General features: G+C 39.4%; 1 protein-coding gene across 10 annotated transcripts in view; it reads right to left on the reverse strand.

The window, feature by feature from the left end:
* The window catches only part of Lar (tyrosine-protein phosphatase Lar), a 571,867-nt gene that overhangs the window by 127,676 nt on the left and 429,452 nt on the right, over positions 1-14,739 (reverse strand). For all 10 annotated transcript variants that reach the window (XM_065228155.1, XM_065228154.1, XM_065228160.1 and 7 more), the window contains 3 exons: positions 9,941-10,327; positions 9,742-9,875; positions 9,433-9,583 (listed from right to left, as the gene is read on the reverse strand). In XM_065228155.1, the coding sequence (XP_065084227.1) occupies positions 9,433-9,583; positions 9,742-9,875; positions 9,941-10,327 (672 nt within the window). The remainder of the gene's footprint in view (positions 1-9,432; positions 9,584-9,741; positions 9,876-9,940; positions 10,328-14,739) is intronic.

A 14,739-nucleotide genomic window follows, 5' to 3' on the forward strand; every position in this document is an offset into this window, starting at 1 on the left:
AAGATCAGATACCACAGAAGAACGAGAATTTCAAGAACTTTTGAGAAGTTCAAAAACTTCAGGGAAGATCAGAGAACCTTAGGACTAGTGTATAATCTAGTTGAATTTTCAGCTACTTCATAAGAGAATAGATAGTGCAATCCTATTAATCTCCCTACCAAAATGTATAATTTCCACACCATAGAGCCTATGGCTCTATGGTGCAGATATTTTGAATTTTGATAGATAGATGAATAGCACTAACCTATCTTTTATACGATGTATTAACTGAACATTTAATTTGACTACGGTGACCGCTTACAAGACTGCTTTCAGTAAACTTCAAGGAAGTCCAAAGAAGGAAATCTAGAGAATTCATAAATGTTTACAGACTTTTTGGGCAGTTACGTGAACTTTCCCACAGTTCCGAGAACTACGTTTCAGATTGTTTTAAAGTGAGCCGAATGCAGGCTAGTTTTACTCATATCTCAGTGTCAGTTTAAGGGAACTAAACTGAATGTACTTGCAGATATACATTAATTCCTACATTAGGATTAAGATTAAGGGCTCCTGAATGGGGACACATGGATTTGAGGTGGGCGAGGCGCGATTTGTTAAGTAAGTAATTAGGTCTAAATTTACCATGACAGTACTGAAATAAATAAATTCGTTCCATTTCTCATACATTTTCCCATACAAACTTAAAAATTCTCCCGCAAATCCAGATCATAACAGAATTCGTTCAAATTTGGCGCAGTTGTTGGGGGCCTTAATATACATCGAAAGAGCAGTAGGGAGTGAAGGGTTGTACAGTTAAACCCCCCTAATGTCCATGTTCAGACAGAAATGTGTTCTCGGGAAGTTTTATTCCATTCGAAACGGATTACATTTTGTTTTAAAAGGAAATCCGTTTAGAACGGAATACAGAATATAGTAGGAGTGATTGACCAAGTGGCAACTTGGAGGGCTCTCTGGTATTTCGTCGTACTTGTCATTGCAAAATAACTTGAATTGTTGTGGCACTTCTGTTTTTTTGCCCGAAAGAAGAATTGATCATTTCATTACATTTTGTTGTCGATATATTTAAAAATAGTGGATTTACCATTTGACATGCATTTTTAACAGCTAATTGTCAAATCACTGCCTACACAACATATACCCCATTTCAATTCGGAATATCTCCGGGGACAATACCAAATCACCTGAATTTCATCAGTTTCCAGTTCTTGTGATATGTAGGTATGATTTGTTGTTATGTAATTATTCTATTTAAAAAATCAGACGTTACTTGTTCGAGAGTTAATAATTCATTGAAAAGAAGCTGAAAATAATAGCAAGACATATAACTGCACTACCGAACGAAACAAAGCCTCAAGTTTCCGCAAAAGAAATCCCATTCCGTTCTACCGCACACATTAACATTTAAAACAAAACGACCACTGTCCACTGGAGTCCGTTGCTCAGAGTGCTCGGTTGGCGTTTTACGAGAGGAATAAATGTAAATTTTTGAATTGGTTTCTTCAAATAAATAACAATAGGGAAGGATAGACTGCGGGTGGCGGGCGGGGTGAGGTGGCGAGAAGAAACCATTTCAGCGAGAAATTGAACAATGACGAGTGCAAAAGGACCCTCGTTCCACGCTATGGATTTCCATACCCACCGCACACCGCACCACAGTGGTCACCCAAATCCCGTTGAACGTTGGGCCTCACCGGTGATGGTGCAAGTTGAAGCACCCCGAGGAAAAGTGAAATAAAATAAACATCTTATTAGATTTAAGGCAACGGAACGAATGAAAAAAAAGCATCCAGAAGAATGGAAATGTTGCAAACAGAAGAAGACACACACAGCTAGCTCTATAAGACTAAAACAAAAGTTTTCCTCTTTTGGGAAATTGAATATTTGCAATGCACAGTGAAAGGTTCAAAACGAGACCGATAGTTGAAGGAACTACGAGGGTGGGTAAGAAGAAGCTAAAAAAAACGTAAACAAGTAGAAATCTGAACGGAAGCGGAAGAAAAAGTTGCATTTCGAAGACGTCGACGTCGGCGCTGTTTTCACGGGTAAACTTTCTCAATAGTTCTTCATGAAAATGGAAATGTAAATTGAACGGGCGAACAGATAAAGGAACCGACATAAAAATTGAAGAAAAATAACCAATAACAAGTAACGGCTGCTGTTCGATGTACTTTTTTCGGTGGGATTTTATTTTTTTAGTTTACTACTGAACGGGAGGAGCGAGGGAAGGTTTACGGGGTAGAAATCGAACGCAAATGGGTTTTGCTCAAAATATCATCTACTAAAAATCGAGAAGTAGAGGTATGTAAAAATGTATTATGCAAAAATCTACTTACTGGAGCCTCCATACGCAGAGTCATCTGCTCAGACGGGGTTTTTTTTTGCGTCGGCGTTGAGAGATGGGAGAGACACAGAAAGATGGTTTGTTTTCAAAAATTGTGATACTTGGTTCAGGTTTATTACATTCGCCAGAAGGGAACAAAAATGCTTCGATTTAATTTCTAACGGCAAAACTTTCCGAATGTTGTCTGATTAGCACAAAGCAAAATATTTAGCCTACCAAAATACAAAATCAATGGGTATTGTTTATTTTTTATTGTTTCACTAACCGTAGGTATTCTACGTAATGCGATCGAATTTGACTATAGGCACAGAAACAGAAGGAACGAAAAATCAGATAATGCTATTTGTATGGCTACTCGAGGGCAAAAAGTACTCGCAAAAATATGGTCGTCACTTACATTTACGGGCCACGACGCCGCGGAGACGCATTGATTGACAAAATCCAAAGCAAAAATCGGTTCCAGGTTGGTTGGTAAAGCGCAACCACCGGGTTTGGTTCGAGATACGATATTTGTTTGCGGGACAGTTCGATGATGGACGAGTTGGATTTGTCAGAGATTTTTTGTTTTTGGATTTGATGATGAGATATGAAAACATGGAAAAATATTTCTAAGTATTGTATGTTGAATCACTGGAGGTATTTTGGGGAATATAGGTGCGAAATGTATTGCAAACTAAAAGGACGATAGGTGCAAGTGTTTGGGGTGCTGCTGTAGTGTCATTTGTGGTAGAGCTACTCTACAGTATGTACAGGGCATCTTTGCCAGGGTGTGCCAGTTTTTATCTTTTGTGTATTTTTCGTCGGCCGGAACAGCACGAATCTTCCCCTGAGACCTCAGACTACCTCGACTGGGATTGAACCCAGGCTCACTTTGGTGAACAACAGTCACGCTTCCCGAGAAAAGTCGGTTAACAAAATGAGAGCAAATCGATATTAAATTTTTCAGTTCCTATCGTAATGAAAACTCGTTAAAGAATTCCGGACAAAAATCCCGCAAAAATGGTGTTTGCCTCGAATCCGGCCGGTACAAGACGAAGAGGAGCACAGCTAGCAAGAAATTGGAAACAAGCAGCCACGGACCGAGTGAATTGGCGTAACATTGTGATGCAGGTGCAATCCTGAGGGATGTTGCACCAGGATAAGACTAAGAAAGGATTCCTTTCCTGTTTTGGCGTTGGCACCCAGCTCCGGCCAGCTCGGTAAATGACGGTAGAAGCGATTTGGCTGTCGTTTTTATGAACGCTGCTCTTCGCTTTCCTTCATTCTAAATAGCGTTAAGCTGGGTTTAGACAGAACAAGTCAGTTGAATTCAACTGGCTTGAACGCGAATTGAACGTGTTAACCATGCCATTCAACTGACTTGATCAACTCACTTGAATTGAAAAAAGTTGAACCAGGCTCAACTTTTCAAGCCAATTGAATTCAACTGAGTTGACCATTTGACTTGCCTAGTCTAAAACGAGCTTTACTCTGAGCTCCGATCAACTCGCCGAAATGGAAACCATGGTTTGAGCATGCGCAGTGCGAGTTTGATTATTGCATGGGCTGGAAGTGATGACCGTGCGAGAGAATATAGATTCTTGCCTTCCATCCTCTCTTCTGATTGGTTCACGAGATATTCCTATTTTGGGCGTTAAATTTCTGATTTGTCTAATTATTTTCACTATTTGTACTATACACCAAAAAATTTCTAAATAGTGTCTCCAAGAAACGAGCAACGAGCTGGAGGTCTTTTAGGATGATGATGACACACTTAGCATGGATTACTCATATGTTCGTATTCTTCTGGCAGCGGTGGGTTTAGGTGCCGGGTTGTTCGTTCTTTGGCATATTTGGGTAGTTCTGATATCTGTAGGCGCCTTCTCCACGGATACGGTGGGCGAGTTTGATGTTCTTCGGCATGAAAATGACGCGCTTGGTGAAGATGGCCGACAGTGGTGTTTTTCACTATGAGCACCTGTACCCGAACAGTGGCCGTGTGGCCTCCTCACTACTTCTCTGGCTGGAGAGACCTTGAAGAGCCTTCCACCGGTCCGCATATCGTATGTGTTGAGCTGCTTCGTTTGGTACCAATGTGCTGTCTCTGTTAGGAAAGACACCTTGTGGTCTAAGCAAATGTATGGGAAACTTTGATGCTATCAATTTTAGTTAAGTTTCTTAATTATTTAACCATTTGTTTTATAAACCACAACATTTCTGGATAAATTCCCCGTGGAGTGGCATATTGCATGACATATTTCACATTAATGCTTTGGAGACATATAAGTCTCATTTTAGATTGCTTAATGTGACCCCCAGTTAGTAAAGAATGACGAAGTGCTTAGCAGCTACACAGTAATTAAGCATTTTTGAAAAGTTCAAAGGATAATTTCATTGTTTTAATGTTACACGACAATTTTCTCAATATGAACTTATGCAACATTGGAGTAAACTTCACTGATTCATTCATTCATTAAAATGAGCTCATATGATTCAATTGAATGAGTATTACTCAAGCATCGCCTATCAACATGTTGGATAAAATTCTCAACAGGAAAGACGCCATCCCACATAAGCATATTTATTGCCTAGCACCATAGACGTTCCCTATTCACACTGGTTGGCTGCTATATTAATAGCTATCTAATGCCGCCATTGGTACGGCCTGAATGAATCGCATCTTCACCGTCAACATCCGTGTGCTGTACACTACATCGGCAATTAATGAAGATAAATGACGGGATCATTGAATATTTGGTGTAGCGAAATGAGTGATATTTAATGGTTCCCGATATGGGCGGAAATCAACAGTATCTTTGCCCGGCGCTGATTGTATGTTACATGCTTACAGACACCTCTAGGAGGCATGTTGCGTGTGAGTGGGCATTGCAATAAAAAAGATCTACAACTTTAATACACCACATGTGTTGACGGCTGAATAGATCTTAAGGAAAAGGTTGTTTACGAGCAAATACACAAAACCCAAGGCCAAATAGGGGAAAAAATATAATTTGGGTTCGAACTTCTTCGATTTGCATGACACTTTGCCTAATTGTGTGTTCTGGGCAATTTTTCACATTTTTCCATTTACCAGGAAAGTATTCCAAATGGAAAAATCTGTTAAATAATTTTATTTTAGTTATAGATCTTACTTCGTCCAAATCAGTCCCCCAGGAATCATCAAACATATTTTCCCGAGAGAAAACATTCAGATAATCCCGAGCAATCCTGATTCTCAATAAGACTAGTAAGACCCAAACTGAAATTATGTTAACTCTCGTATTACTTAGCAAGTTTATGAGCTTTTTCCGAATTTGTGTTCAAAATTTTACCACCTTCTTTAAGGGGAAGCAGACCGCTCCGAAAAAAAAATTACGTTTTGATTTTTCTAAAAATATTGAAAAAAAGTATCCAAAATCTAAAAAAATCACATTTTTTCTAATTTTTTAAAGAAAATTCACGTGCAAAAACATGTTTTATAAGTCATTATGGCATAAAGTTGGACTCAAAAAACCACAAAACATCAACTTTTCGGTTTTTCTGAGAGTCCAATTTTTTTTCATGATGGGATAGAAAAAATTTTTTTGCATGTAATTTTTGACAAAAATCTAAGGAAGAAACTGATTTTCTTGGATTTTTGATAATTTTTCCCAATATTTTTAGAAAAATAAAAACGTACCGAAAATATTTTTTTTATTTTTGGGCCGGTGAGCTTCCCCTTAAGCGCTGGAATAGATTTTTGTCATTTTTTTTGTGAGTTTCCAAAATGGTTTGGCACTTGGGTCAAATTTCGAGACATTATTTTCAAAAGTTCAGGGCAGAGAATCGCTTTTTAATTTGTTTTTGTAAATCCCGTCAGATAACTTTCCTGGCGTGTTCTTTCAAATTGCCTCATACGGACATTTTTCAGACGGATCAAGAGCTGAAGATCATTGTCTATTAAAATTGAATCGAATTTAGCCGCGCGTTTTGGTACTGAGGTAGCTCTTGCTTCAACGTTAGAACCCAAGTAACCACTAGAAAAAATCCCTCATCGAAAATCTCCACCAGAATCGTCTGGAACCTGTTTTGTCAAGAATTCCGAAAAATCTACCGGAACCTTAATGTGCAGCATCGAAAATCTCGTCTGGGTTCGTTGGCAGCACCGACAGTCCTCACTGAAATTCAACGGAACCTCCTCCGCAGACATCGTTAGAAAACTCCGCTGGAACTTTCCTCGAAATAGTCCGGCTCCGTCCGGAACGCCAGCAAACCCCTTTAAATGGTCTGGAACTCGGTCTGGAACGTTTGAAGTCTTCGTTGTATCAGCGTGATAATATCGATGATTGCCTTTTTTGTACATATCGAAATAAACACTGAAGTAAAAAGTCGGTCGTTGTGCTTTCTGACACATGAAATAATACATAGGTTAAATGTATCTAATGTTGGCCTATGGATCTAAGATAGGGCCCATCGCTAAAAAAAACTGCTATTTATCAATTTTATCTAGATGAACGCATTATTGGGACGTTACTAATGGATATTTCTGGTTACTATTGAAAATTTAGTCAATTGCTGAATTTATGTATGAGCCCAAATTAGGGACACTTAGACCGACATTACCTGCATTTCCCCTATCGCTAATCTTTTTAATCCCGCCTAATCTTTCCTAATCATTTACAATATTTTAAATATGTTAAGTAGAGATTAAATTGTCTTCCCCTCGAAGTGTTTTCCGTATAAACGATGAACTCCACAATGCTGAAGATCAGAACACTGATAAAAATAAGCCTAAACATTTATTATGATAATTGGTGTACATTTATGGCATGTTTAGACTAGAGAGCTGTAAAGAGCTATAAGCGGTGATACAAGAAAAATGTATAACTATTTAATTTTGTATCTTGTAAACAGCTCATAACAATTCACAACTCCATAATTTGAACGTAGCATTAGAGTAACCGGAAATTAATCAAAGTTCCGATCAAAAAATTTTAATTTTTTGATCTGAAATTGGTTAAGTATACCACATAAGCTGATAAATTTGAAATCTAGCAGCTGCATGGATCAGAAATCATAACGAATTATAACGAATTATTATTAGATTGTACACAAAAACCCTTAAATGTATCCACCTATGGGGAGATCGACTCCTTCTTACATTCAATATGACCACCAATGATCTTATTTTTTAGATTCTTAGGTTAAGTCTGATTCTGGTCAATTCACCACGGGATCCCGGAACATTTCCAAGTGTGACTTATGTGATCCTGGATACTCTTATATTTGAATTCTCAAGTAATTTGATGTGTCGCACGATGGGTTCCCAAGTAACCAAAAGTTCTGATAAAAGGCTATTCGTGGCTTAAGCAGCTTGCTTGAAGGTGGTCTATAGAATTCTAAGCAGCCTCATTTTCAAGTCGTTATAAGAACTTGAAAGTTCCGGTACCACAATTGAAGAGCATTCTAAGCAGCTTCTGGCGGAAATTGAACGGAACTTTTAGAAAATAAATTAAAAAAGGTTTTTGTCCTCTACACTAAAATTCTACTATATTTAGTTCGCACTTTTATGAAAGTTATTTCTAAAGGCAGGTATTAATGTGTATTGATTCATCAGCATTAGTAGTAGACAATTGGAGCTGTTTGAAAAATTAAACCCAGACCTTCTGCGTGAGAGCCCCAGAACGAACCGCTACGTCATCTGAGATACATTCAAGTGAGCTATTGTGCCCGCCTACTGTTGGAGCTGACTGAGTTGAATACGAAACACAACACCTTGATGAATTTTAAATTGGTGTTTACCCGCATGGTATTCCACTTGTGGCACAGTGGTAAGCTATCGTAGATCGCATGCCGAATACACTGGTTCAAATCCAGGAAATTACTCTTTATTTGAAGAGTATTCTGAAACTTGAAAGTTCTGTCGGAACTTTATTTGAACTTTATGGAACTTGGAAGTGATTTTAATCGTTGAATGCGGAACTTTTGGTTACTTGGGTTTAGTTCTATTCAGATTCTGGCCGCTTCTTCAGGGGTACCCGGAACATGTTCAATCCGCAAAAAAGGAAAATGCCTATCAGCGCAGTGTATGGCAGTGATGAAAAGAATGACAGAAAGTCTTTTTCTTAATATTTATGCGGAATTCCAACTGCATTTTAGAAAATATAACAACGCTTCCGGGAGAATTAACGGATGATTTCAATCAGAACTTCAGAAAATCTCTGATTTCTCATGTTGATTAAACGTCTCAGGACTGCAGTCATCTCTACATAACCCAATATCGAAAGGATTTTTAAGTAAAATAAAATTTTAAATCTATTATCATCCACAACTGCTTGCAGCCACGAAAATTTTAAATCCGAAAAAATCCACGACTAGACCGGGAATCTAACCCGCGTCATCTTCAGCATAGCATGGTTTGATGATAGCATGTATTACAGTTAAGTATTAGGTAGCCTCCGACAGTTCTACCTTAAATCTCCCCGCAGCAATTAGAGCCACTATTAAAGCAAAATAGAGTGTGGAATTTTTGTTTGTTTTCCGCTATACGGCCTGAGGCGACCATGCCTCCATTCATCTTTTGCACGCGCTTATCGATCACCCAGCACGCATCAAAAGGATTTCCGGTTTTTTTTTTGTTGCTTTCTCAAACCATGCAGCCGGACGGCCCTAATGGTGATCTATGGATTTCCCGGCGTGTAATAAAATCAATTATATTGACGCTTTGGGCCAAAAACCGGTCGGGCACTGGTCATTATTTTTCCGACCCTCCCGGTGAGGACGGGCTCTTTGCCTGCTCTCTTGTTGATGTGTGTGCTGCCTGGGATGGCTGGCTGTTCTATACACATGTGGGTGCCTCACACAGCGGTGCAGCAACTGATGTGATGTGTTAATGGATGGTGTTTGTTGTTTGGTGCGCTTGTGAAAACATAAAACGAGAGGAACTGATACCTGTTCGTTTGATATCGGGAAAAGGGAAACTCTGGTGCTGTGAAGTGAATATGTGTCTGTTTGTTTGTTTTTTCGCTTGGTGAAATTGTGAAAAAAAGAGGCGCTAGGTTATAGATATAGCGACAAGATAAACTGGTGTGGGAGGGAGATTGAAGCTGAGTGCTGGATCCGATGGGAAATACCTGTCTCTCCGGTAGTGCACGTGGCTGGCGACGAGGGCGGCCCTCTACCGATATTGTTCACAGCGATCACATAGAACTCGTACTCCGTGTACGGGCTCAACGTTCGCACGACGTAGAACATTGTAATGATGCCACTGATTTCGCTGAACGCCTGCCGAGGAAGGGCCGGAGAGAGAAAAAATGCCATTAATAATGCTGTCAATTATGGGGGATTAATTTCATCTTTGCGCATTTTCCCCGTTGCGAGGAAAAATTAACAGGCTTCAGATTTCAACCGACCGGTTGGTCCCGTCTCAGGGGAGCACTTACCTGATTGGCATTCTTCGGTTTGTACTGGATTACGTAGTACTGTAGGTCTTCCGGTCCCTTGTACGACCACTCTAGGCGAACCTGTGTTGCGGTGACCTCGGATATCGTCACGTCGGTGGGTGCTGCTGGCAGCGCTGTAAAATTGATACACAAGTATTAATCACCTACGCTGATGATCCTAACCCAACCGATGACCTACATTGCACCTTCACCATGGTGGCAGCTTCGATTATCCCGAGCGTCGAGGATGCGACACAGGTATAATTGGCACTGTGCCTAATGTTACTTAGCTCCAGGATGTTTCGCCCCACGGGGACATCGGTTTCGGGCGTAAGATCCTGATCAATTCCTTGACGCCATTTGACGAATGGCATCGGTGATCCCACTGCCACGCAGGTCAACGTCAAATTTCCACCCAGCATAACCTCGTAGACAGGTTCCGGTGGGCGGGAAAAGGTGGGGGGTACGCGTCGAATTTTCACATAAAGGTTCGTTTGCTTTGTATGTTCCGTACCGACGGAGTTTTCCGCCACGCACTCGTACCGCCCCATGTCACCTTCTTCGCTGTTGTCTATCTGAAGGCTTCCTGCAAGAGAAAGAGAAAGAGAGAGAGAGAAGGTGTAGAAGCATGCTTTAATTTCACTACCCGTAGAAATTAATTACTTTACAAGTAATATATGTTTTTGCTCATTTTTCTCCCTGGCTCCCTTCGTAAGGTTGCCCCGTTTTTGAGCTGGGCGAAATGTATTGCATCCGCTAGTGTGTACCGGGTGCAGGATAATGTAATAAGTTCTTCTTCCCACCAGGTGTTACTTCGAAACTACAGGATGGAAAAAGCGCTGCCGCCCATTTGAACGGACGTGGTATCAGATCCGAATTGAAGGGGGGGGGGGAGGGCAGTTTATAAAGTCATAGTTATTCGCCAACCAATGCTTCTCAAAGCTGCATTGGTCATCATGATCTTTTTTTTTTAAAAACAATGTTTTTTTGGTTCCATTTCGGGTCCCAAACAACTGTGCAAAATTTGGGGACGATTGGTGGAAATTTGTATGGGAAAACCTCTTTTTATGCATCTTTATCCCTAGACCACAATTTTGCTTGAACCATGCATCTAATCATGCAAAAGTAAAGTCCAAGAAGTGACTTACAACTTCAAAGATCATTGTTTAAAATTAAATGCCAAAAATCACTTTTTTCTACACTGCCGGTGTACCAATGAAATTTAGACTATAAACTGAAAAAAAATCGAAGCTGATCATCTTATCGGTTTGGTCAGAGACGATGTTAAATAAGAGACGCGCGAAGACTGAAGCCAAAAGTTCCAATCGAACCGTCAACGGCAGTTTCAATCGAGGAATGTAAATAAACACGAGCGCTTCACGAATCGAGTCCGCATCGTGCTCTCTTGCCGTGCGGATCTATTTGCTTTTTGCTTAAGGAAGTGTTACTACTACCTAAAGCTACAACAAATTTAAACAGCACTTTTCAGTGCTCAACCTGTAAAAATTTTCTACCTTGTTCAACTCCTCTTATTCCTCTTCGATCCTTGTTTGGACCCTACCCGAGGTAATCCTTCTTGGATATCGATTTGGAAAATTCCTCTTCGATCCTTCAGATTCTTATAGTAATCTGCTTGGAAGTCGATTTGGATAAAAATTTACTGCCGCCATGGCGCCTAAACGCAAAAGAAAGGGGCAAACTCTTGACCCCCCTTCTGATGAAATTAATTTGAGTAATCAATTTGATTTGCTCACGGATGATGAGAATGATCCATCATCCAAGAAAAATTCTAGTAAACTTTCCCGGCTTAATGCCAAGAAAGAAAAGATTCCCCCTATTGTGATAACCACTACCGATTTCCATGCTCTTCGCATGGAACTTTTGAATTTCGTGAAAGTTAAGTTTTCACTACAAATTGGACGTCGGGGTGAATGCCGTGTATTGGCTGAAACCTTGGACGGATTTAAATGTCTTCTCAAGTATCTTACTGAGAAGAAGCACAAATTTTTTACTTACGACACCAAAACTGAACGTGTGTTCAAGGTTGTCATGAAAGGACTGCCCAGTGGTGAATCCCTGGATCAGATCAAAGATGAACTGGCAAAATTACTTGGAGTTGTGCCACTCCAAGTAATCAAAATGAAAATGAAATCCCGCCCTGGCGATTCGCGCAACGGGATTTCTAATGATTTTTATTTAGTTCACTTCAAGTCTAGTGAACTAAACAACCTTAAGGCCTTAGAAAAAGCTAGCCTTATGCTCCATGTCCGAGTGAAGTGGGAACACTTCAGGAAGACTGGAGGAAATTTCCAAAACCTCACTCAGTGCCGTAAGTGCCAGGGATGGGGTCACGGAACTAAAAATTGCTACATGCCAGCTAAATGCATGAATTGTGGTGATTCCTCTCACGCAAAGGACGACTGTCCTGTGAAGGAAGATCCTAAGAAATTTAAATGTTCAAATTGTGGTGAAAACCACAAATCCAATTTTTGGGAATGTAAGACTCGCAAAGCGATCCTACAATGTCGTTCTAACCGACAGGTAGGAAACGCTCCACGTTTCCGACCAGGTACAAATTCCTCTGCTGTTAACAACGGTCAGCGAGGAACAAATTCTACATTCGTACCCGTAGGTACAAATATCACCCCTGCTTCAAATGTTTCATCTGTACCTACTCCCCTCGCTGCTAACAATGTTCAGCGAGTTAATGGAGCTACCTATGCTGCTATTGCAGCGGGTAGAAATCAAAATACTAACCAACGTTCTAACGGAAATTTTGACAATTTTGACTTAGGAAGCATTACTGCCCCTAAAATGGAATTTTTACAGAATTCATTAATTGACATGATTTCTGATATGCTTAAATCTAACTCCATGTTTGATGCTATTCAAACTGGAGTAAAATTTGCTAATAATATTGTCATGACTTTAAAATTCAGTAATGGATTTTAAAGCATTAAACATTTTAAATTGGAACGCTCGATCTCTTAAAGATAATGAAGACGAGCTATTTAATTTTTTAAGAGTTCATAACGTGCATATTGCCGTTATAACTGAAACGTTCCTTAAACCTGACCATAAGGTTAAGAAGGACGCAAATTACTTGATTTATAGAAATGATCGTCTTGATGGACCCTGTGGTGGCGTTGCCATCATTATTCATAGACGAATCAAGCATAAAATTCTTTCTTCATTTGAAACCAAAGTTTTTGAAACTTTGGGAGTTTCTGTTGAAACAAAATTTGGACAACTTACGTTTATAGCTGCCTATTTGCCATTACAATGCGTAGGCCAGCAAAAGAATTTTCTCAAGGGTGACCTCCAGAAACTTACCCGTCATAGGTCTAAATTCTTCATTATTGGTGATTTTAATGCAAAACACCGCTCATGGAATAATGCTCAAAGCAATTCCAATGGTAATATTCTGTTTGATGATTGTTCTGCAGGTTATTACACTATTCAATATCCAAACAGCCCAACATGCTTTTCTTCTGCAAGAAATCCCTCAACTATTGATTTGGTCTTAACTGATTCATGTCATCTTTGTAGCCAATTGGTTACCCATGCTGACTTCGGTTCTGATCACCTTCCAGTAACTTTTGAAATATCCCAAGAAATAATTTCAAATCCCAACAGCTTTACTTTCAATTACCATAGGGCTGATTGGGAGCAATATCGAACATTTATGGAATATAACTTCGATCCAAACATTCCTTTGCAAACCAAAGATGAAATTAATTATGCTCTTGAATCTCTGACTACTTCTATAGTTGAAGCAAGAGCTGCCTCAGTACCAAAATGCGAGGTTAAATTCGATTCAATTATAATAGACGATGATCTTCAGCTCTTGATCCGTCTTAAAAATGTCCGTAGGAGACAATTTCAAAGAACACGCGATCCTGCCATGAAAGTTATCTGGCGGGATTTGCAAAAACAAATTAAAAAGCGATTCTCTGCCCTGAGGAACAAAACTTTTGAAAATAATGTTTCTAAATTAGACCCGAGTTCCAAACCCTTTTGGAAACTCACAAAAATTTTGAAAAAACCTCAAAAGCCAATTCCAGCGCTTAAAGAAGGTGGTAAAATTTTGATCACAAATTTGGAAAAAGCTCAGAAACTTGCTAAGCAATTCGAGAGTTCCCATAATTTCAGTTTGGGTCTTACTAGTCCTATTGAGAATCAGGTTGCTCGGGATTTTCTGAATATTTTCTCTCGGGAAAATATTTTTGATGATTCCTGGGGGACTGATTTGGACGAAGTAAGGTCTATAACTAAAAAATTTCAAAATATGAAAGCTCCAGGTGATGATGGAATTTTCTATATCCTCATCAAAAAACTCCCAGAGAGTACCTTGTCTTTCCTGGTAAAATTATTTAACAGATGTTTCCATTTGGCATACTTTCCTGATAAATGGAAAAATGCAAAAGTTGTTCCAATTTTGAAGCCGGATAAAAATCCAGCTGAAGCTTCTAGCTACCGTCCAATAAGTTTGCTTTCTTCAATAAGTAAACTTTATGAAAAAATAATTTTGAATAGAATGATGCTTCACATCAATACAAACTCAATTTTTGCAGATGAGCAGTTTGGATTTCGCCATGGGCATTCAACTACTCATCAACTCTTGAGAGTTACCAATTTAATTCGTTCAAACAAATCTGAAGGCCACTCAACTGGAGTTGCTCTTCTAGACATAGAAAAAGCATTCGACAGTGTTTGGCATGAAGGTTTGATTGCTAAATTGAAAAAGTTTAATTTTCCACTTTACATTATGAAATTAGTTCAAAATTATTTAACTGACAGAACTCTGCAGGTAAATTATCAAAATTCCAAATCTAATCGACTACCTGTTAGAGCAGGAGTTCCTCAGGGTAGCATTCTTGGGCCTATATTGTATAACATTTTCACTTCGGACCTCCCTGATTTGCCTCAGGGTTGCCACAAATCTTTGTTCGCTGATGACACAGGCATTTCCGCTAAAGGAAGAAGTCTTCGTGTTAT

Source organism: Ochlerotatus camptorhynchus, unplaced genomic scaffold, assembly GCF_037179485.1.
Source record: "Ochlerotatus camptorhynchus isolate MF236.1 unplaced genomic scaffold, CSIRO-AGI_Acam_v1.1 ptg000284l, whole genome shotgun sequence".
NCBI classification, from domain to species: domain Eukaryota; kingdom Metazoa; phylum Arthropoda; class Insecta; order Diptera; family Culicidae; genus Ochlerotatus; species Ochlerotatus camptorhynchus.